General features: G+C 39.1%; 1 protein-coding gene across 2 annotated transcripts in view; it reads left to right on the top strand.

The window, feature by feature from the left end:
* Positions 1-2,302: 2,302 nt before the first annotated feature.
* Positions 2,303-24,895, top strand: part of GRAMD1C (GRAM domain containing 1C) — a 102,082-nt gene continuing 79,489 nt past the window's right edge. Inside the window, exons 1-2 of one of the 2 annotated variants that reach the window (XM_037057397.1) lie at positions 2,303-2,403; positions 5,985-6,134. In XM_037057397.1, coding sequence (XP_036913292.1) covers positions 2,377-2,403; positions 5,985-6,134 — 177 coding nt within the window. In that variant the 5' untranslated portion in view covers positions 2,303-2,376. The remainder of the gene's footprint in view (positions 2,404-5,984; positions 6,135-24,895) is intronic. The other variant, XM_037057398.1, reaches the window with a different exon arrangement.

A 24,895-nucleotide genomic window follows, 5' to 3' on the forward strand; every position in this document is an offset into this window, starting at 1 on the left:
ATTCTAATTCCTTTCTCTCTTAAAGGGAAATTTGTGCTTCTCACTTTTTGCTTCTTCTTAGAGTTTTATTATATTTGTATTTTTAACTGTATTTGTAGTATAATGTTTGGTTGTATATGTTTTGAAATTTTATAGAAGGAATTTTACTATTTTTTGTGACTCACTTCTTTTTACTCAACATTATGATCTTGAGATCCATCTATGTTATTTTATGTCTTAAATTGTTTAATGAATTTCTATGTACTTAAAGATACCAAGTCTTTGTCTTTTTAAAATGTGTTATTTTTCCACATTTGGAATTTGTCATTTTAGTAGAAATCATTAATTTTTCTTTTGTGATTTCACCTATTGCTTTTAACATAAGCCATCTTTCCTTTTTCAGATACTCAATTCTAGTCACTTCTCTTTCTTCAAAATTAGGTCATTAAAAATGTTGTCATTCATTGTAAATTAAATCTAAAGCCAAACTAGTGATTTTCTCAGCCCTACCTCAGGATATTCCTTTATCAGATTATTTTAATCTTTTCAGCCTTTACAAATAATTTACACTATTTAGTAGGGGTGGCGTTCAAAGGTGTGTTAGCACCTGCACAGAGTGAGGAGGGTGTAGAACGCAGGGACTGTGATGTTGGTCAAGGAGTGTTACGGTGGGATGGGTGATGAGTGAGTCTGCCCTGGGGGGAATGTTTAATATTGCACACTGAAGGAGATATGGCAACTAATTGTAACATGATTTGGGGCCTGGTTCTTTTGCTATAAAGGACATTATTGGGATGGGGGGGACTTTAATGGGATGTGAGCATTAGAAGATAGCAATATAATGTTAATTTCCAAATTTTATCATAATTTATATATGTTATTATTTATTTATATATTAGGAAAATGTCCTTGTGTGTTGGAAATATTCACTGAGGTATTCGGAGTTTAGAGGGGACAATGTTGATAGTTTGCTCTCAAATGATTTAGGGAAAAAATTATTGTAATATATTTGCAACTTTTCTGTAAGTTTGAATTTGTTTCAAATTAAACAGTTTTTAAAAATACTTTACATAATGATCACATTTATCTTGAACCATTAAAAAGATACTGGCACTATTAAGCTCTTTCAATTCAAAGTACAATTGAATTCTTGGTATGGTTTCCAGTTCAAAGAATAGGCAGTTATTTTTCCTTCAGCCTGTTCTTGTACACAACAGTGAAGAAAAATATAGCTTATGCTAAGTTTTACTGAACAAGGACAAAAACTTATTCTTTCTTGAATATCTTATTAGGTAATTTGTCATTTAGCATGTAATATATACTTTAAAAATACACTCCATTATTCGACTTTGTGTGGAACTGGATTTGACTCTTTGACTCTTTCCATCATTACATTGTTATTATTTTCAAACATACAAAAATAGAAAAAAATCATTGAACAGTGGTATTCATCTATCTATCTATCTATCCATCCATCCATCCATCCATCCATCCAGTTAGTTTTAGTTTATCCAGGCTGGTATACGAAAAATACTACGGATGGGGTGGTTTAAACAATAAACATTTTTTTTTCTCAGGATTCTGGAGTCTGGACGTCTGACATCAAGACACCAGAAGATTTGGTGTCTGGTGAGGGCCACGTGCTATTCATAGAATGCAGTCTTCTCATCAGAAGGGGTGAGAAAGGGGATTATGTGTCAACATATGAATTTCTGGTGCGTGGAGCATTCAGTCTGTGGCATCTATTTTTGTTGAAACATTAGCAATCAATTTGCACACTTCATAACACTTAACTCCTAAATACTTGAACACAAATTTTCTAACAATAAATATATTCAACATAATCTCAAAGTATTAATTATCCACAATTAATACTTTGTTCTAGATTGTCTAAATACTTTGTTCTAAACTGTTCTAGACTGTCTTTTATAGCTGCATTTCAGGGAATCAAGATTTGCACTCTTTGTCAGTAACTTCAAGGAAGGGATTAAAGGAGCAAGACCGCGGTGCACTCATTTTTGCGCCCGATGGTGTAGGGTATGTATCGCAGCAGAGAAGGGGCTTTGTGATTAGTGACTGGTGCCCAGAAGCCATTTCAGGGTAGATACAGGAATTGGAGGTTGGTAGGTAGGTAAGGAAAGGCAGGCTCATCCAGACCCCTAGTAAAGACTGACTTCCAGGCTAACAAATCAACAGTACATCAGGAGCTAGCCAAATGTAGGGGTCGTCAGCTGCCGCCAGAGGGCGCGAGCCCCGCGGGCAGGAATCCACGGGGCCTGCGGAGGCGGGCTGGCGGGCGAGGCGCGCCAGGGGTGGGCGCGGGGCGCACGGTTGGTCGCCCCCTCCCCTCACGGGCGCGCGTGCGCGGTACCGCGGCGGGCGGCGGAGGGAACCGCGATGGAGGGCCCTCTGACTGTCCGCCAGGTAAGTGGCGCCGCGCTGGGTCGGGCTCCCCAACGGTGGTTTACCAGTTCTTTTCGCGACGGTTTTTAAATCCTTTCACGTTATGGTAACTCATTTCTCCCTTTCCTTTTCCTGGTGCTTTTTGGAGTATTGTGGAAAGTTGTTACCGAGGACACGGTTTCCTGTGCTTCCTGCGAGCCAGTGCCCTCGGGGCCACGGCGGGAAGGTCTGCATCTCTGTGGGCGTGGAGTGCGGGAATGTGGTCCCGAGCTGTCCTATTCCAGACGTCTCTGCCTCGGATCCGCGGACTCAGGCTCCATGACCTTGATTCTGACCCACGTCACGTTGGTCCAGTCTCACCCACTTCCCTTAACTGTCAGCTCTTGATGAAAGGGCTCAGACTAGAGAGTTTAAATCACTGTGCTGCCGACCACGTCTTTCTGGTTTCAAGTAGTTTTGTTTAGTACCTTCTTTGGTAAACGGAAGAACTTGTTGGTTAATCCTCAGAGTGAAAGCCTACTTTTGTTGCAGGAGTACATGTATTTCCCAACACTATCTTCATTACTTTTACGTTGGTTTGGGGTATATATTTTACTTTCAGAGAATTGCAACCAATGCAATACGTTTTGAGTAATATTTTACAGTTTACAAAAACGGTGGAAACACTCAAATAGTTGTTAAGTGAACAAATGATAAATGTACTATTTCAGTTGATTATCAACATATTACTATGAAACAGGAAAGTTAGATATTCATGAACTTAATCAGTTACTCATTCAACTACAAGGGTGGGCAAAGTAAGTTAAATTACTTGCATCATTACCTAAACGATAAATAATAAGTAAATGTATGAAACGATAACAATAATAGTACAAATAATACAAATAAATAATATATAATAAATATGTAAGAATAAACTGTTTTGTGTACTCAAAACTATAAACCTACTTTCACGCCATCGGGATATGTCTCTGGCACTGGGTGTATGGGGTAAGACGGTGTGGAACACAGACATGACACGCTGTCCACGAGCTTATTGTCTAGACTAGACAGAATTAGTACTCCTGCTGTAGAGTGGAGAAAAGAGAGTTAGAGAGATTGTGTGACAGCTAATGACCACACAGCTAAATAAGTTAGAAAGGATTTTCTGGTGGCCACTCTACCAAGCCAGAATGGACCCCCATCCAAAATTTGATTTTGATGTAGAAAGTAATGATGCCACACACACATACCACAAAGGTATGAAGAGGTTTATCACTCAGTTATAAAGGCTTATTACTTATGTGCTCACGCAATGAAAAGGGAAGAACAGGGCAGTCTCAAGCAGATCTGAATGACTTGAAAGGGCAAGGAAAGGAGACTGGCCCCAGGTTTTTATTGTGGTTAGGAGGTGGGGTCCAGTGTGAGTGGAGAGGGCTTGCCCAGTTTGACTCTCCTGCCCACACCAAAGGGAAGAGCACCAAAGGGAACATGCCCATTTGAGGGACAGAAGAGGAAGAAGGAGGGGTGAGGCTTAAAAGCTGTCAGCAGGCAAACATAAACAAAAATTGAATGAGGCTCCTTGTTATAATTCATCCCTGATGTTTGATGACAGAAGTGTACCATTTTTCATTTAGTTGAATTTGAACTTGCTTATGAAAGGCATCATGGCTGTCTGTGAGGCCTGTAGCCTGAAGCTAGTAAGGAAGATGACAGTTCCGCTGAATGCCTTGTTCAAGATCCCAATGATGATTTTGAGAAATAAAATGAGTGCCTTGGTCACTGTGAGTAATGTTTGGAACTGTGATGGGGATAAGGAGTGTATTGGCAACAGCTGTTGTTATGGTTTTAATATATATAGAGAAATGTGTGACCTTGGTTTATATTTTGAGTATCTGGAAAGCAACAGAGTTCTTTACCCCACAGGGCACAACTCTTAGGCAATGGCCCAAGAGTCTGTAAAAATGTGCTGATGGCTCCAGTTGTTGACCAGAGTATTCACTGTTAAGATGACTGTGCGAAGGTTAGCCAGTTGTATTGATCCTTGGGTTCTTTCCTTCATCAGGGACATTCTGGTTAGGGATAAGAGGCAGTAGGTCTCCAGCGAGTTTCATCTTGTGCCATGGAAATGATGCTGTCCACCCAACAGCAGGTTTGTCCATTAAACTTCAAATAGGAGTTTGAATAGTACAAACTGCTATTGCTGTTTACTCAGTTGAATGCAAGTTGCTCCTCAGGTAATCAAAGGGTTTAGAAAGCGCTGACCTCTCCCAATACCATGACATCTGATAAGGGAGTAAAGGCCCTGGCTGGTGTGGGTCAGTGGATTAAGCAATGGCCTGTAAACCAAAGGGTCGTTGGTTTGATTCCCAGTCGGGGCACACACCTGAGTTGTGGGCCAGGTCCCCAGTGGTGGATGTACGAGAGGCAACCACACATTGATCTTTCTCTCCCTCTCTTTCACTCTCCCTTTCTCTGAAAATAAATACATAAAATCTTTTTAAAAAGATAATAAGGGAATGAGGACAAGGAAGACCATGTCCTCCTGTAGGCAGTTGCAAGGTGTTGCTTTCAGCATGGAAGGCATAACTAGCCCCTGGTGATGGACAGTCACAGGCTTTATTTCCCACAGAGTCCTGTATGCTGCCAGTACTTGCTGCTCTAATGGCGTATAGTATGGAGCTGAGGAGATAGTTTCTCATGTCAGAAGCCTGTGGACAACTTATGGACATTATGGGGTAGTTGCTTCCCATGCCAATAGTTACTCTGTAGAGTTTAAGCCCCAAGATTAAGTTGAGTTTGAATTAACCCTTTGCTGTGCCACACAGGTGCCTTGGGAGCTTTTTCCCTGTAACCCTGATCAGGATTTTTATTAAATGGAGAATAGGTGGCAGCAGCAACAGCAGCAGCAGAACTATGTGCTCTTGTCTTGGCTGCTCTCCCTCCCCCTCCACACCTCTCCTCCTCTCCTCTTTTTTTTTTTTGACTCTATAACTGCTCTTTCATGAGTGACCACCTGATGGGCCCATGTCTTGCACAGGATGTAGCCTTTTCCCTGAGCACTCTATATATTGGGGGCCAATGCCTGGTTGAGACATCTGATTCATTTATTTTAACTTTATTGTTTTAATAAACCAGAATTAATGTATCAATTTCCTTATCAATGGACAGTAAGGTTATTTGCAGTTTTTTAGTGTTAAAAAAACATTGCTGACTCCACATACCCATTAAATTGCCGTAATGTAGTATATCTACCCATTTAAGAGTCTACTAGGCATTGAATATTATTTTCCAAAGAGGTTGAACCAATTGTCACTCCCATTTTTTTGTTTTCTGTTCAATTATTTCTCTAGCTGACTGAACTACTAGAGAGTAAGGACACTGTTTTGTTCACTTTTGAATCCCTAGTGCCAAATAAGCTACCCAACAAATAGTAGTAGTTGGAAAATGCTTGTTGTGTGTGTACCTGTATGAACTATGGAAGCAAAAACATACTAATTACTGTTTTCTAGAAGCTTAAATATTGTCCTTTTCAAGTTAATTTACATATTTTGAACATTAACTCTTTTCTTTTTAAAATGGGCATTTCTCAATAAGTGATTTAAATTGATACTTGTTTCCAGGTAATAAATGAAGAAGATTCCAGCTTTGCCATCGAATCACAGGAAGAATTAGAGGAAAATGCTAGTCCAGTTGTGGATGAGAATAATGTAGTGTCAGCTAAAAAACAGGGGCCACATTTACATAACTGGAGTGGTGACTGGAGCTTTTGGGTAATGTTTTTTCTTATATCTTTATTTTAATCTTAAATGCAAATTTTTATAAGTCTACAGCAATACATATATTATTTATAATATTAGCTTCTAGATTTTAATTATTTGCTTTAGTCCAGAGTCCCTAAGACATTTCTGATTATGCTCTCCTTTGGCCACTAGAATGCACTGTTGTCTGGTTTAATGGAGTGGAATCATCTGCTTCAGTTTCCCTGGGAGCGAACTACCCCACAGAATTAGATTCCGCTTACACTGTTGTTCATTGTATTGGCAAGAGACTAACGTTGTACAGAAACCGTATTTCTAGATGTTACTGAGAAGCCAGCTATTTTACATAATTTTGATTTCAAGAATTAGTTCCTGTACCTAAAAGGAAGTTGAACTATTTTTGACCTGTAGTCTGTAGTGATTGTGAGATAGGTTTTAAAGTTAGGCATTTCGTGTTCTCTTGCACTGTGCTCATTAGGCTGTGTAACCCGGATATGCCTCAGGTTTCCTCACTGTACAGTGAGACTACTGCTTATTGAGTAGGCGCATAGAGTCTTTTGGTAAGAACGTTTGTTTTTTCATGTGATTGCTAGCACGAATTATATTAAAGGACTCATTCTAAATCCAACAGTTCCTATGAGATTTACGGACCATTTGATAGAATAATGCACCTACAAGTGAAATTTATATGAGATTATGAGGCATATATGTTCCAATATTAATTCATTAGAACACTGATCTCTTGAGGATTAGTTACACTTGGTAATAGAATTTCTAATAATTTTAGGGTAGACCAAAAAAGACATATTATTAACAGGTTGTACGGATTAATACAAGTACCTTCATTCTGTTTATAAGTAGCAGCTCAGTTGTTGAATGTTATTGAATGTTCAGATGAGTAACAGGTTTTTACTTTCTATTAAGAAGCAAAATATTTTATTACTAAGAAATAAATGAAAATAACTACACCCTAAAATTATATCTATGTTGATTTTATTATTTTTGGTCACATTCAGAGAAAGTTAGTGAATGTTAAAGTATTTTGAACTTTGTGCACTCTGAATTTTATAGCTTATGTTACAGATTGGGAACCTTTATATTTCTAAGGGCTGTGTACAGGCCTAAAGAGTTACTGTGGTTACTCCTGGCAGACTTGGTGCAAGAAACAGGGTAAAGCAAGAAAAGGAAAAAGCAGGGGAGTGAAGATTTAGAAACAGAAGGAGGGAGGGGGAAGAAGCTCTGTGTTCTGTAGCTCTGTAACTTGAAGTGTAGAATGTGGAGCTAGAATATTGGTGTCACATGTCAGTTGATTAAAAATGCAGGATCCTGGGCCCAACCTCAGACCTCCTGAGTCAGAATCTTCATTTTCACATTTCCTAGGGATCTGTATGCACATTCAAGTTTGAGAAGCATTGGTTTACAGTGTTGAAGGCTGTTTTAGGTCCCTATGCTGATTGTAAGCACTTTATTTTGAGGAATTTTTATAGGAATTTGTATGAAATATACCTAAAGACAAATACAACTTCTCAGAAGTTTTACTGACTTTTCCAGAGGTCACTTACCCAGAAATTGGAACTATCAGAACTCAGAGGCAAGCAAAAATAAAAAAGAACCTGAATATCTAAATCAAAAGTTCATGCTGAAGAATGCATATATTGTAAAGGGAGAATTTCTCAAGTCTTCCTTTGGAATTTAATATTTTTTTGACATGTTTTTATTAAGCCTAAGAAATAAGTTGGTTTCCACTATTTAGTTGAATAGACTGTTGGCAATAAGGGGATTATATGATGACAGCACAGAAAAGAAGCAAGAAATGGCAGCAGAAGCTCAAAAAAGATAGTAGTAATCTTTGCCTCCTAATGTGGAGGCCAGAGGTCTGTGCAGATGAGTTAGCCCTAATGCCCTAGTACTTACTGTAGCTCGTAGAAATGATGATTAAGAAATCTGGAAAATAATGCCCTGTTTTTCTCTGCCATTTTATTATTTTTATTTCTTTCTCTTTTCTGCTATTTTAAATTCACCTACTTCTACCCACTGACTCTATCATGTCACTATTTCCATGTTCTCCCAGCAATAAAGTAGGAATTGAATGAGGGCAGTGAAATGGTGGAGTTCACTGAGGGATCCAAAATGTACACAAGGAAGACCAGTAGCAGTAAAGGGAAAATATCCATGAGGCACATGACCTGGCCCTTAAGCAAGAGTTAAAAGAATGTCAGAGTCATTTCACTAGAACATTCGAAGAATCTGCATTTGTGCCTTTTTACTTTTGAAAGGTTTCTACCAAAAAGGATGAATAACTTTTTAAAGTTTTGGTATTTATGGTGTTAAGATCTAGGGACCTGAAAAATTCACTAATGTAGAATAGCTCATGTTCTGGGCTGGCTAACTCACTTTTTCCATAGCTGTGAATTTAGAGGGCAGCATAATATAATGAACAGATTAGTGCTTGGGAAGAAAACATCTGGGGTAGAGAATATGCTCTGTCTCTGGTGACTTCACCTTGTGGTGCTCTTGAATATGCTGTTTAACCTGTCTGGCCTCAGGTGACTCACTTATAAAATTAGAGATTGGGCCACGGTATTGCAAATTTGGCATGTCTTGAATCAATAGAAAAGGGGAGTATGGCTAGCAAGTGCTAATAACTTACAGTCCCAGTAGCTATGTGTTAGTTATAAAAAACTCTGGGCACACTCAACAGGAGTGTGTTGCATGGGGAACAACTTTCCTTAGGACCATCCCAGAGTAAAAAAAGTAGAAAAGTGACGGGTAAAAGGACCTATTATTTGTAATACTGGAAAATATGTTTTGATGAATCTCTCATAATTGTGAAAACTTAAAACGATACAAGAAAGTGAAGCAAAGTTTATGAAAGTTTTGTTGTTGTGTTCACTGAGGTTAATTTCTTTTAGACCCTATCCATTTAATCTTGGGCTGCTTGACAGATTGGCTAGTGTCTTTCTGACAGTAGGACTTTAATTTAAAGGAATATGATTAAATTCCATACCAATTGATAGTGAGAGCAACAGCTGCAGATTTTCCACTTCAATCCTGTAGTGTTAAGATAGAAATATAAAGTGTTGCATTTGTTTTATTTTTTATTTCAAAATGAAAATATTTAATCCTAGCGTGTGGGAAGTGAGTTTCATTATTAACTTTTAAATCCTAATGTCACAATAAAAATTATGTGAAATGAAGAAATGAAGTTTAAAATAAAGTTAATAGCAAATAAATATTTATGCTTTTGCTTTTTAACAGTTAGTAAAAATACATAGTAAAAGAAAAAACTTTAGGAGACTTCCACCAAGATGGAGGCATAGGTGGAGACACTGTGCCTTCTCCCACAACCAAGTTTGAATACATCAAAGGTTTGGAGAACAAAGACACAGCCAAAGAACAGAAAATTGAATTATACGGAAGTCTGACAACAACGAACCGTTCAACCAGGACTGTAAGAGGGGCAGAGCCAGCAGCGGAGCAGGGTCTGGCAAGAAAGATCCCCCAACCTAGGCGCGCAGGCAGCACTGCCCCAGTCAGGGTGCAGGGCAGACTGACCGCAGTCACACATTCGAGCACAGTGAGACGGACCTCGCAGGCCCCAGCGGGCAAACCCAGTGGTGGAGGGCTAACGGGGGTGGCACACTCGAGTGCAGTGGGGCGAAATGCGCGGGCCCTGGTGATGGTGGCAGCTGCGGCGGCAGCGGCGGGAGGTGGCAAACGGGACGGCCATTGCTCCTCTTTGACCCTGCCCCCACATACAGCGTCACAACCCAGTGACTGAGTTGCCCTGCTCTGATGAACACCTAGGGCTCCGATCCTGATACGTAACAGGCACGAACAGTCCAAAAGATGGCTCAGGAAGAACTCAAAGCCCCAGAGCCCATAACTCTAAGCGACCAAGAGATTGCCAGCCTCTCAGATGCACAGTTCAAAATACAGCTGATCAGGATGCTCACAGAACTGGTCGATTATAGTCATAAATTAGAGGAACATATGAAGGCTAAACTAATTGAAATGAAGGGAGATGCACAGGAAACCAATAGTGATGGAAAGGAAACCGGGAGTCAAATCAATGGAATGGACCAGAAGGAAGAACGAAACATACAACCAGAAAAGAATGAAGAAATGAGAATTCAAAAAAATGAGGAGAGGCTTAGGAACCTCCAGGACATCTTTAAATGTTCCAACATCCGGATTATAGGGGTACCAGAAGGGGAAGAGGAACAGCCACAAGTGGAAAACTTATTTGACCAAATAATAAAGGAGAACTTCCCCAGTCTGGCAAAGGAAATAGACTTCCAGGAAATCCAGGAAGCTCAGAGAGTGCCAAAGAAGTTGGACCCAAGAAGGAACACACCAAGGCACATCATAATTACATTACCCAAGGTTAAAATAAAGGAGAGAATCCTAGAAGCAGCAAGAAATAAGGGGACAGTCACCTACAAAGGAGTACTCATCAGACTGTCAGCGGATTTCTCAAAAGAGACCTTACAGGCAAGAAGGGGCTGGAAAGAAGTATTCCAAGTCATGAAATCCAAAGACCTACAGCCAAGATTGCTTTATCCAGCAAAGCTTTCATTTAGAATGGAAGGACAGATAAAGTGCTTCTCAGATAAGGTCAAGTTCAAGGAGTTCATCATCACCAAGCCCTTATTATATGAAATGCTAAAGGGACTTATCTAAGAAAAAGAAGATGAAAAACATTAACAGTGAAAGGACAGCAAACTCAGTTATTAACAACCACACCTAAAACAAAAGCAAACCAAGAGGATAACTAGATCAGGAGTGGAACCATAGAAATGAAGAACACATGGAGGGTTAGCAACAGAGGCGTGGGAGGAGGAGAAGGGAGGAGAAGGTACAGAAAATAGCATAGACAATAGGTAGAACACAGATAGAGGGGAGAGCAAGAATAGTGGGGGAAATATAGAATCTAAAGAACTTGAGACAAATGGTTATAAACTAAGGGGGGGAGAATGGTGGGGGAGGGAGTGTGCGGGTGGAGGGGAATGAAGGCGGGGAATAGAACAACTGTAATGGTATAATCAATAAAATATATATAAAAAATAAATATAAAAAAACTTTAAACAAGAGGCTTCTGTTTTCCTATTTAAAATAATGGTATACTCCAGGTGGATTAAGGTCTCAGAGGAAAACCATACAGACATCTGCAGCAGATACATTTGTTTAATTTGATGTCTCTTAGTGATGTAGAGCTAGCAATTACTGGGAGGAGAAAAAGCCTCTGAGAGTTCCTGCTGTATATGTTTGGAAGATGACATACTTTCCTGGGTATTTCATGGAAGTAAAGTGCTGTGGGTCAGGCACTTAATGTTGTGTCCATTTGTAACCTGGTTCATTAATAATGTTTCCCTTAGAAATATGTGTCATTTGTTAATACTTTTCTCCTTAATAGCTGATTTACTTGATAATCACATTTTTAAAAATGGGGGATTTATAAAGTTTTCTGATTGTGTAACTAAAGTTAAATTTGTTTAGGGTGTGTTTTTCTTTGAAAAATTGTGTATTTGAAAATCTTCACAAATATATAGAGAGCAAAGAAGATATAAAATCTCAGCTCCCTCGAATCTTTGATTTAGGAAGGGAAATAGGAAAAAAAGAAGATGGAGTAGGAAAATTTTAAAAGAGGTTAGAGTTCAAATTTGTTATTTCTTTTATATATTTGTTCTAAAATATTGTAAAAATAAAAACAAATCTATATTCTGAAACATTACCTATATGTGTTCATATAATAACTAGTATACAAATGCTTTTCCTAAATTTTTATATTTTTATTTATTGTTTTTATATTATAGTTGTTCCAGTTTTTCCCTGTTTGCCCTCCTCCACCCAGCCCAACCTTTGCTGCCACAGTCCATCCCCACACCGTTGTCCATGTCCATGGGCCATTCATACATGTTATTTGTCTAGTCCCTTCACCGTCTTTCCACCATTATGCCCTCTCTATTCCCCTTTGCTTGCTGTCAAGCTGTTCTGTGTTTTTATATCTCTAGTTTTGTTTTGTCTGTTACTTTATTTTGTTCATTAGATTAGTCTTATAAGTGAGATTATATAGTATTTGTCTTTCACTGATGGGCTTGCTCAGCATAATAGTCTCCAGGTCCATCCATGCTGTGGCAAAAGGTAGGAGCTCCTTCTTTCTTTCTGCTGCATAGTATTCCATTGTGTAAATGTACCATAGTTTTTTGATCCACTTATTTACTGATGGGCACTTAGGCTGCTTCCAGTACTTGGCTATTGTAAATTGTGCTGCTATGAACACTGGGGTACATAGGTTCTTTTGAATTGGTTTTTTTTGGATTCCTAGGGTATAATGCCAGGAGTGGATTCACTGAGTCAAAAGGCAGTTCTATTTTTAATTTTTTAAACAATAATTTTTAAGGTTTTATTTATTTATTTATTTATTTTTAGAGCAAGGAGAAGGGAGGGCGAAAGAGAGGGAGAGAAACATTAATGTATGAGAGACAACTTCAGTCTGTTGCCTCTCACACGCCCCCATCTGAGGACCTGGCCTGCAACCCAAGCATGTGCCCTGACTGAGAATAGAACTGGCGACCTTCCAGTTCTCAGATTGGCACTTAGTCCACTAAGCCACACCAGCCAGGACAGTATTTTTAATTTTTTTGAGGAAATTTTATACTGTTTTCCACAGTGGCTGCACCAGTTTACATTTCCAACAGTGCACTAGGGTTCCCTTTTCTCCACATCCTCACCAGCACTTGTTTGTTGATTTATTAATGATGGCCATTCTGACAGGTGTGAGGTGATGTCCCATTGTAATTTTGATTTGCCTCTCTCTGATGGCTAGTGATGTTATACTTATGTTTCAATAAAAATATTTATATTTTAATTTTTCTGGATTATAATCAAGTTTTTTCTAATTGTACAAGAAATCAGAAGCCTTGATTCTGTACTTTATCATTCACTTGTCACATGATCACAGTCATGAGACTCATAGGTAAGCTTTCAGATTCATAAGTGGGGATAATTGTTGCTACAAAGCTGATTGAGAGCTATACATCATGAGAATTAATTCATGTTGTACTGTTAAATTTTGAAAAAGCCCAAGAGGATTAATTAGTATGTTTGTCGCATACTTTGGCAACTTTGGAGAAGAGGCTTTCTGTAATTATATGTTGTCTTCTACAACATATCTTGGATTTATTCAACATAAAAAGGATATTTCTGATTTTTACTTTGGTAACTGATAAAGAATAAACTCATATTCCAATATCTGTTGGATTAAAAAACCATTTTATCCAGTTCAAAATTACAATAATAGATAGATATTATTTGAAAGCCTAGATATCTTTTAATACTTTCTGATTACTTTTAATTAGAAAGGCATAGGAACTAACATTTTTAGAAATATGGAAATGGGCCTATTAAACTTAAAAGCTTTTCTGTTACAAAGTCCTTAGAAATGCTGGATGAAATGTTATAAACATCTTGAAATGCATGTCTGGGTTCACAGAATAGCAAGAGAAATATCTAAGGGCTAAATAAGAAGAAGGAACTGATTACCAGAGTAATCAGTAATCAGTAAGCAGCGTAAGCTTCATACTGAGGCCACCCTGAGGAATTTATTAGCCTCAGTAACTAAAGCTTTAATGGCCACATTGGGATAGGAAATGGTGCCTTAGATGTGTGTGAATTGGTACTGAGAACTGTTTATAAAGCCATGACTCTTGAAGAATTATATTCTCTGTGAAAGGTAGACTAGGAAAGAAATCCACCTATGTATGCAGGTAGAAGACATGGAAGCTTATCAGTCTGAACTTGGGCTTGGTGGTGGGGGGAGGGAAGTCTTCCTGAGAGTATATAACTGTATAAGTTCATCTCTCATGAAGTTTGGAGACTAGAATAAATAGCATATCAAACCCTCTGAAACTTCCAATAAAACTACCAGATAAAGACTGTGAAACAGTCATTTGATATTATTAAAGGCTTAATAGAAGAAACTAAAAATATAATAAATGGATAAGATATTCTCAAAAATACTATCCAGATTTGGAGAACAATCCAATACAACCTTTAGAGGTGAATAATATGTTTGTCGAAGTAATTAAAAATTCAGTGAACATGGGAAATAGCAGCTGAAGAGAAAATCAGTAAACTGAAATATATATATGAGGAAATTATTGAGATTGCATTATTGATACATAAAGATAAAATATTTGAAACAATGGTTTAAGGAGAAACCTTAGGAGAAAAGTAGAGAAGTTCATTATGAATCTACTAGGAGTTTCAGAAGTTGAAGATAGAGACTGAGCAAGAGGCAATATTCAAAGACAATATGCCTGAAAATTTTCCGCTTTTGATGAAAGACTTTAGAATCACAAAGTACAGCAAATCACAAAATAAATTAAAAGAGTATGAGAGCAGAGACATCGTTATAGTAGAAGTGGCGAAGGTAAATGTAACTTTTTCAAGGTAGGAATAACCTTATTAATTCATGTGAGTCTTTCATTCACCAGACTGTTTAAGTGAACAGGACTGCCATTCTGGAGCTGACAGTCCAAAATGAGAGATGGATAGTATATGAATAAGCAAATGTGTAATATTATGTCAGGTAGTGATGGAACCTCTGAAGTCAGTATGAGAATGTAAACATGTAGAGAATCACATGGGAAGGAGCAGCATCCTTAGTTAGGATGGCCAGAAAAGGGTTCTCTGAGGAGGTGCCATGTGAGAGAGCCCTATATGGGAGTGGGGGTGGGGGACAAAGAAAGGACACTCACAAACCCTGAAGGAGGGGAAAGGGGAGTGGTGTTCCAGGGAAAGTCCTGAGGTGGGGAAGAGATTGGCTTGCTTAATAAACAGCTTGCTGCTGGGATCAGATACAGTGAGCAATGGAAGGAGAAAGATCAAGAATAATCATTCTGCCCTGGCAGCTGGCTCAGTTGGTTGGACCTTGTCCTCGAGTACCAAAAGGTTGCATGCTCAGTCCCCTGCCAGGACACGTACCTAGGTTTTGGCTGATTCCTGGTCCCCGGTCAGGTGCTTACCAGAGACAGCTGATTGATTTTCTCTCTCACATCGGTGTTTCTCTCTTTCTCTTCCTTCCTCTCTGTCTAGAATCTATAAATGTATTTGAGTGAGGATTTAAAAAAAATAAGAATGATCCCTAGGTTTCCGATCAGTGCAACTGGGTGCTGGCAGCATCCTTTAGGGGAAAGCATTTAGATGCTTTCTCCTTAAGGTCAGAGAAAAACTGTCTTTAATGTAAAAATAGAATGGAATGATTTTGAATAAACTATAAGATTTGAAACTAAAACTTAAAATTGTATTTTAATTTTTTGGATGATTTCAGTTTTTATAAATTTCAGGAAATTTTTAAAACTTGGAAATTGGAAAAATATGTAAAGAAGGAAAGTGAAGTTACTTGTGCTCCCACCAAATAGAGAAAACTATTTTGAGAATTTTTGTTTTTTCCGTGTATGTGTGTGAATTTTTTCATTTGGCATATTTGGAATCAGTGTTCATATACATTTATATTTCCTTTTTTAAAAGTTTAACCTATTGAGCTTTTTATAAGGCCAAAATTTTTTTCATAATCTTGAGTTTTATTGACGGTGTTATGTATCATTATATTAATGTTTTCAAAGTTATTTAATGTCTCTTTTCTTCTAGACATTTAGTTTCCAAATTTTTATCATCATAAACATTGCAATGAGCATTTTTGAATAAAATCTGTCCAAATGTTTATTTTCTTTAGACTTAGATTATTATAAATGGAATTACTTGATTAAAATCTGTGTATTGTTTCTCTTTAAAAAAAGGCTTTATTTATTTATCTTTTAGAGAGGAGGAGAAGAGGGAGAATGAGAGCAAGAGAAACATCAATCGGTTGCCTCTCACACACCCCCACCAGGGGTCTGTGTCCACAACCCAGGCATGTGCCCTGACCTGAGATCAAACTGGTGACCTTTCAGTTTGCAGGATGACACCCAACTCACTGAGCCACACCAGTCAGGGCTATTATTTATCTTTTGATATGTATTGCAAACCCATTTTTAAGAAAAAGTGTGTCAGTTTATACTCCTAGCTGTAGTATATGAGAGTATATACTAATCTCATTATATTTTATCCTTATGTAAATTTAGTTTAAAATAAATTTGAAATGTTCATTTTAGTGAAAAATATCTTTCTAAAATTAGATTGTCCTTGATGAAACATCATCTTTATGAACATTAATTTTAGGTGTTATTCATTTGTCACACATAAGTGCTTCTCAAAGCATAGCTTGATTTATAAAACAATTATTCAAAAAATTAATGGTGTTTTTTGCTTCTAACCTGATAAGCATTGTGTACTGAGAGGTACACCTTGGTGTATGTAGGTCAGAATCTCACTTTCTGTAGTGTAGGAGGGGAATTCTTGACACACTCAGAGCAGCACTAATGGTATTCTTTAGTGAGTTGTTTCCCAGGTAACACTGATAGATTCTGATCTCTTGATTTTTACTCAGCATTTTTTTTCTTGTATATATATCCTCTGAGTGAGTTTTCTTGAACTATTCAACAAGGTCACATGTATACTAATTTACGACTTTCAGGATTCTTCACAGCATGACTTAGATCATTCTGGCCAATAAATATGACTCATGTCCTTTAACCTAGTATTATTCTCTGTTTATCTTGCTTGGGGTTTGTAGGGCTTCTTGAATATTTTTGCTGTCTTTCATCAGATTTGGCAAGTGATTAGCCATTATTGCTTCAAATATAACATCTACCTTTTTCTCCCTGGATGCGTGCACTGTCTCACAGTGCCCGTGGTGTCATGGATGAGACATGAGACAAATTCACACGGACTACCAAGTCCTGTGGAGGAAAAGGGATGGCACGGCTACTCCCTCAAGGGAGGAGCTGCCTGGCAACTCTCTCAAGGGGAGAGTATGCTACCCCTTGCCTAGACAGGCTTTTATTGTTTTTTTTTTGCACAGGAGTTCAGGTACAACTTATTAATCATCGTCAGGCAGTCAACAGATAGTATACAAAAAACTATTAGGGCTTCTTCTGAGTCAGGGTCTATCAGCTAAAAGGCTACAAAACTTTGGGAAAGTAAACTCATTTTCTGCCCGGGCTTTTATCACTTAAGTAAAAGCATTCTTAGCAAAGCAGGCTTCACAGGATTGTTAGGAATTCTTTCTTAGGCCTGATCACCTCGGATCTTACTCTAGCTGGCAAAGGGCTGCACTACCTTCCCCATCACAGGTTTTCAGGCTTCGGTGGATTAGAGCCAGGAAGCACTTCTCCCAGAGGATGTGGGGACTGGGCTATGTCAGAATAGCCAGGGGTAAGGGTCCATCACTCCCTCTTTGTTGCAGCCCCCTGAGTCCTTCCATCATGGCCTCCCAAGTGATTGTGTCTGGCTTAGGTTGCACCCTTCTGAGGGGTTGTACCCATCATAGACTATCCGACCATGCATTGGGGGAAGGGGAAGGAAGCAGAGGCAGCATTTGCCACCAGAGACAAGCTTTGTCTCCTCATGGCTCGAATTCCGGAGGCTGCTCACTCAGCCTCAGCCATGGAGGGTGGTTACAACTCCTGAAACCAGGCAGAGCAGTTCCCAACACTCCCTCCCTTCCTCCTGGAACAACAGATATGAGGGGGACCCAAAAGTACCCAGAATTATCATCTGGAGCCCCTTGTAGTACAGGCTTTTCGGGATAGGTGAATGTGCTAGAAACCCATCTGTATCAGTATACCACCTGGCATTGTTATGAGAGGCTGCCTTGGCCTCAGTAAAATTTTTTAAAGACTCTTTCAACACGTTTGCCCATTTCAAGATGGATGATTTACAAGCACACCTGCCATGCTACGCTGGCTGTTCAGCAGTTTTTGACCAAAAAGGACATGACCCTTGTGCCCCATTCTCCCTAGTCACCCAATCTCACCCCGAGCGACTTTTTGTTTGTTTGTTTCCCAGGGTGTAAAAAGCCCTGGGAAGGAAATGTTTTGCCAATGTGGAAGAGGTGAAACAAAACAGCAGAATCACTAAAAGGCATCAAAACTGATGAGTTCAAAAACTGTTTTGAGTAGTGGAGAAACTGTCTCCATAGGTGTATTGTATCAAATGGAGAGTACTTTGAAGGTGACTAAAGTTTGTTTGTTTTTTATGCTATTACAGTTGTCCCACTTTTTCCCCCTTTGCCCCCCTCCTCCCAGCTTGCACCCCCCAACTTCCATATCAGTCCCCTCACTGTTGTCCATGTCCATGGGTTTCTCATATATGACTTTGACAAATCTTATCACATTCCCTCAATCAGTCCTCACCTTGCCCCTTCCAACGTACAGCTGTCAGTCTATGCCATGATTCCATGCCTGTGCTTCTATTTTGCTCCTTATTTTGTTCATTAGATCCCTCTTATAGGTTAGGTCGTATGATATTTGTCTTTCACTGACTGGCTTATTTCACTTAGCATAGTAGTTTCCTGTTCCATTCATGCTGTTGCAAAAGGTAGGAATTCCTTTTTTCTTTCTGTTGTGTAGTATTCCATTGTGTAAATGTACCACAGTTTTTTGTCCACTCATCTACTGATGGACACTTAGGCTATTTCCAAATCTTGGTTATTGTAAATTGTACTGTTATGAACATGGGGGTGCATAAATTCTTTTGAATTGGTGTTTTAGGATACTTTGGGTATATTCCCAGCAGTGGAATTGCTGGGTCAAAAGGCAGTTCCATTTTTAGTTTTTTGAGGAAATTCCACACTGTTTTCCACAGTAGCTACACCAGTCTGCATTCCGACCAACAGTGCGCTAGGGTTCCCTTTTCTCCACAACCTGGCCAGCAGGGTCTCCCCGAATTTTGGGACCCCCCTGATTCAGGGAGACCCAAAAGTACCCCAAAAGTGCCAGCACTTGTTGTTTGTTGATTTGCTTAATGATGGCCATTCTGATTGGTGTGAGGTCATGTTTTATTGTGATTTTAATTTGTATCTTTCTGTATGTCCTTCGAGAAGTGTCTATTCAGGTTCTTTGTCCATTTTTTAAAAAGATTTTATTTATTTATTTTTAGAGAGGGGAAGGGAGGGAAAGAGGGAGAGAAACATCAAGGTGTGGTTGCCTCTTGCACACCCTGCACTGGGGACCCAGCCGGGGACCCAGGCATGTGCCCTGACTGGGAATCAAACTAGTGACCCTTTCGTATGCAGGCTGGTGCTCAATCCATTGAGCCACACCAGCCAGAGGCCTTTGTTCATTTTTAATTGGATTATTTATCTTCCTGGTGTTAAGTCATATAAGTTCTTTATATATTTTGGAATTTAAACCCTTTTTCAAAGTACTGTTAGCAAATATGTTTTCCTATAAGTGGGTTCCCTTTTAATTTTGATGGTGGCTTCTTTAGCTTTGCAGAAGCTTTTTAATTTGATATAGTTCCATTTGTTTATTCTTTCCCTTTATTTCCCTTGCTCTAGGAGATATATTGGCAAAAATATTGCTGTTTGAGATAATCTGAAATTTTACTGCCTATGTTTTCCTCTAGGCTTTTTATGGTATCATGACTTATACTTAAGTCTTTTATCCATTTTGAGTTTATTTTGGTGCATGGTGTAAGATGGTGGATCTTATTTTATTATTTGCATGTACCAGTCCAGTTCTCCCAACACCAGTTATTAAAGATGCTGTCTTTACTCCATTTTATGCTCTTGCCACCTTTGTCAACTATTAGCTGACCATAAAGACGCTGTTTTTTTCTGGGCACTCTATTCTATTCCATTAATCTGGTCTGTTCTTAAGCCAGTACCAGACTGTTTTGATTACAACGTACTTATAGTATAGGTTTTTTTTTTTTAAGATTTTATTTTAGAGAGAGGGAAAGGGAAGGAGAAAGAGAGGGAAACATCAATGTGTGGTTGCCTCTCACGTGCCCCACAGCTAGAGACCTGGCCTGCAACCCAGGCATGTGCCCTGAATAGGAATCAAACCAGTGACCCTTTGGTTCGCAGGCTGGCACCCCATCCACTGAGCCACACCAGCCAGGGCTGTAGTTTGATATCAGGTATTGTGATCCCTCCAACTTTGTTTTTCTTTCTCAAGATTGCTGAGGCTATATGGGATCTTTTTGGCTCCATATTAATTTTTGGATTATTTGTTCTAGATATGTGAAATATATGCCATTGGTATCGTAATAGGAATTGTGTTGAATTCATATATTGCTTTGAGTAGTATGGACATTTTAATTGTGTTAATTCTTTCAATCCATAAAAATGATATATGATTCTACTTATTTGTATCTTCCTTGTTTTGGTATTAGGATAATACTGGCCTCATGTAAAGAGTTTGGAAGTCTTCCCTTTCCTTGAATTTTTGGGAATAGTTTACGAAGGATAAGTGTTAGTTCTTTTTTGAATGATTGGTAAATTTTGCCTGGAAACCATCTGGTCCAGGGCTTTTGTGTGCTGGGAGTTTTTTGATTACTGCTTCAATTTCAGAAGTTATCAGTCTTTTCGGGTTTTCTGTGCCTTCCTGATTCAGTTTTATAAGATAGCGTGCTTCTAGAAACTTATCCATCTTGCCCAGGTTGTCCAATTTTCTGGCATCTATTTGTTTATTATAATTTCTTACAGTCCTTTATATTTCTGTGGTATTAGTTGTTACTTCTCTTTCATTTCTGATTTTATTTATTTGGGTCCTCTTTTTTTCTTGTTGGGTTTGGTTAAAGGTTTTCTATTTATCTCTTCAAAGAAGAAGCCTCTGGACTCATTGATCTTTTGCATTTTTTTTTAAAGTCTTTATGTCATTTATTTTTGCTCTGATTTTGACTGTATCCTTCCTTGTACTCACTCTGGGCTTTGTTATTGTTTTTCCAGTACTTTTAGATATATGGTTAGGTTATTTATTTGAGATTTTTCTATCTTTAGATAGATCGGTGTTACTATGAACTTCTGTATCAGGAATGCTTTTGCTGTGTCCCATAGGTTTGGGGTTGTTCTGTGTCCATTTACATTTGTTTCCAGGTACTTTTTGATTTCGTCCTTGATCTCATTGTTAACCCATTATTATTTAATGACATGTCATTTAGCCTCCATGTATTTGAATGTTTTGGAGTTTTTTTCTTGAGGTTGATTTCTAGTTTCAAGCCATTGTGAGCCAAACAAATACTTGATATGACTTCAATTTTCTTGAAATTTTAAAAATATTTTATTCATTTATCTTTAGAGGGGAAGGGAAGGAGAGAGGAAGAGAAACATCAATGTATGGTTGCTTCTCGTGCATCCCCTGCTGGGAACTGGCCCCTGCCGGGGACTGGCCTGCAACCCAGTAATGTGCCCTGACTAGGAATCGAACCGTGATTGTCTGGGTCACAGGCCCACACTCAATCCCCTGAGCTACACCAGCCAGGGCTTAATTTTTTTGAATTTTTAAGGTGTATTTTCTGTCCTCTCACGTGGTCTGTCTTTGAGAATGCTCCTTGTACATTTGAGGAGAATGTGTATTTTTGCTTCTTTGGAGTGAAACATTCTGTAAACATCAATTAAGTTCATTTGTTCTAGTGTGTCATTTAATGCTGCTATATCCTTGTTGATTTTTTTCTGGAAGATTTGTCCATTGTTAACAATGAGGTGTTAAAATATCCCACAATGATTGTATTGTTTTCCCTCTCTTTCTTAAAGTCCTCCAAGATTTTCTTTTGTACATTTTTGGTGCTCCTATATTGGGTGCATATATGTTTTCAAGGGTTATTACCTCTCGGTTGACTGACCTTTTAAATATTATATAAAGTCCTTTTTAATCTTTGTTATGGTCTTTATTTTGAAGTCTGTTTTGTCAAGTAGGAGTATTTGACCCTGGCTACCCTGACTTTCCTTTTACCCCCATTGCATGGAATATTTTTTTCTAGCCCTTCATTCTTAGCCTGTGTAAATCTTTTGTTCTGAGGTGGCTCTCTTATGGGCAGCATATATGCCGGTCATGCCTTTTTATCTATTCAGCTACTCTATGTCATTTAACTGGAGCATTTAATCCATTTACATTTACATTTATTATTGATAGGTACTTATTCATTGCCGTGTCTCCTCTTTGTACCTGAGTTCCTTTCTATATTTCTTCTTCTTCTTAAGGCAGTACCTTTAACATCTCTTGCAATGCTGGTTTGATGGATATGCACTCCTTCAGCCTATTTTTTTTTTGTCTGGGATGCTCTTTATTTCATCCTCATTTAAAATGAAAGCCTTGCCGGATAGAGTAGTCTTGGTTGCAGGTTCTTGCTTTTTAGTACTTGGAATATTTCATGCCAGTACCTTCTGTCCTGTAGTATTTCTGTTGAGAAATCAGCTGATATACCATGCTTTTCAGACCATAAAACACACCTAAATTTTAGAGGAGGAAAATAGGAAAAAAATTTTAAAGCAAAAAATGTGGTAAAATATTTAATAACATAAATAACATAATATTTCACCAATATAAATGTAAACAAATCAACAGCAGCATTAACAACTATTATTCCTCCCAAATTTGGGGGTGGGGTAGGGGGAAATATGCGTCTTGTAGTCTGAAAAACACTACTTATTGGAGTTCCTTGCAGGTAACTGATTTTTTCTCACTTGCTACCTTTAAGATTCTCTTTGTCTTAAACTTTACCATTGTAATTGTGATGTGTCTTGGTGTATGCTTCTTTGGGTTCATCTTTTTTTTTTAATATATTTTATTGATTATACCATTACAGTTGTTCTATTCCCCCCCTTCAATCCCCTCCACCCACACCCTCCCTCCCCCACCATTCTGCCCCCCTTAGTTTATAACCACGTGTCTCAAGTTCTTTGGATTCTATATTTCCCCCACTATTCTCACCCTCCCCACTACCTATTTTCTACCTACCATCTATGCTATTTTCTGTGCCTTCTCCCCCCTTCTCCTCCTCCCACTCCCCTGTTTCTAACCCTCCATGTGTTCTTCATTTCTATGGTTCCACTCCTGATCTAGCTGTCCTCTTGGTTTGCTTTTGTTTTAGGTGTGGTTGTTAATAACTGTGTGTTTGCTGTCCTTTCACTGTTCATATTTTTCATCTTCTTTTTCTTATATAAGTCCCTTTAGCATTTCATATAATAAGGGCTTGGTGATGATGAACTCCTTGAACTTGACCTTATCTGAGAAGCACTTTATCTGTCCTTCCATTCTAAATGAAAGTTTTGCTGGATAAAGCAATCTTGGCTGTAGGTCTTTGGATTTCATGACTTGGAATACTTCTTTCCAGCCCCTTCTTGCCTGTAAGGTCTCTTTTGAGAAATCCGCTGACAGTCTGATGGGTACTCCTTTGTAGGTGACTGTCCCCTTATCCCTTGATGCTTCTAGGATTCTCTCCTTCATTTTGGTCTTGGCTAATGTAATTATGATGTGCCTTGGTGTGTTCCTTCTTGGGTCCAACTTCTTTGGCACTCTCTGAGCTTCCTGGATTTCCTGGAAGTCTATTTCCTTTGCCAGACTGGGGAAGTTCTCCTTTATTATTTGTTCAAATACGTTTTCCACTCGTGGCTGTTTCTTTCCCCCTTCTGGTACCCCTATAATTCGGATGTTGGAACGTTTAAAGATGTCCTGGAGGTTCCTAAGCCTCTCCTCATTTTTTTGAATTCTCATTTCTTCATTCCTTTCTGGTGGGATGTTTTGTTCTTCCTTCTGGTCCATTCCATTGATTTGAGTCCCCGTTTCCTTTCCATCACTATTGGTTTCCTGTGCATCTCCCTTCATTTCAATTAGTTTAGCCTTCATATGTTCCTCTAATTTGTGACTTTGTTCCTCTAATTTGTGACTATAATCTACCAGTTCTGTGAGCATCCTGATAAATAGTGTCCTGAATTGTGCTTCTGAGAGGCTGGCAATTTCTCGGTCGCTTAGAGTTATTGGCTCTGGGACTTTGAGTTCTTCTTGTGCCATCTTTCGGGTTGTTCGTGCCTGTTCCATAGCAGGATCAGAGCCCTAAAGTGTTCACTAGAAAAGGGCAACTCAGTCGCTGGGTTGTGACGTTGTAGGTGGGGGCCGGGTCAAAGAGGGACAATGGCTCTCACTGGTCTTGCAGGGCAACTAAGTCGCTGGGTTGTGACGCTGTATGTGGGGGCGGGGTCAAAGAGGGACTATGGCGTCCTGTCCGCCGCCTGCCGCCACGGCCCTCACCGGTGCCGCAGTTGCTGCCGTCACCGGGCCCACGCGTTTCGTCCCACTGCACGCGAGTGTGCCACCGCCGTCAGCCCTCGCCTCCTGGGGCCTGCGTGGTCTGTCTCATTGTGCGCGAATATGCGCCCGCGGTCTGCCCCGCACCCCAACTGGTTCCCGTCTGCCTGCGCACCTGGGTTGGGGGCCCTGTCCTGCCCGACCCTGCTCGCTGCTGGCTCCGCTCCTCTTACCGTCCCCGTTGAATGGTTAGATATAGTCGGACTTCCGTATAATTCAATTTTCTGTCCTTTGGTTGTGTCTTTGTTTCTCCAAACCTTTGTTGTATTCAAACTTGGTTGTGGGAGAAGGCACAGTGTTTCCACCTATGCCTCCATCTTGGCGGAAGTCCTCTTTGGGTTCATCTTGATTGGGACTTTGTGTACTTCTTGAAACTGCATGACTCTCACTGAAGGTGACTGAAGTTTAAACATGTAAGAATAAATGCACAATTTTTATAAATAAATTCTGTTTTGGGGGGGTAGCTGCTAGCATATTTTGGAACTTCTTATGGGATCCTCAGATCCTCATTATTTCTGCTCTATTTTCCATCATTCTTGTAGACACATTTGAGTCCTAGCACAATGGTGTCTTCTTCCA

This window comes from Sturnira hondurensis, unplaced genomic scaffold, assembly GCF_014824575.4.
Source record: "Sturnira hondurensis isolate 20B ecotype Veracruz unplaced genomic scaffold, ASM1482457v3 Scaffold0009719, whole genome shotgun sequence".
In the NCBI taxonomy this organism is placed as follows: domain Eukaryota; kingdom Metazoa; phylum Chordata; class Mammalia; order Chiroptera; family Phyllostomidae; genus Sturnira; species Sturnira hondurensis.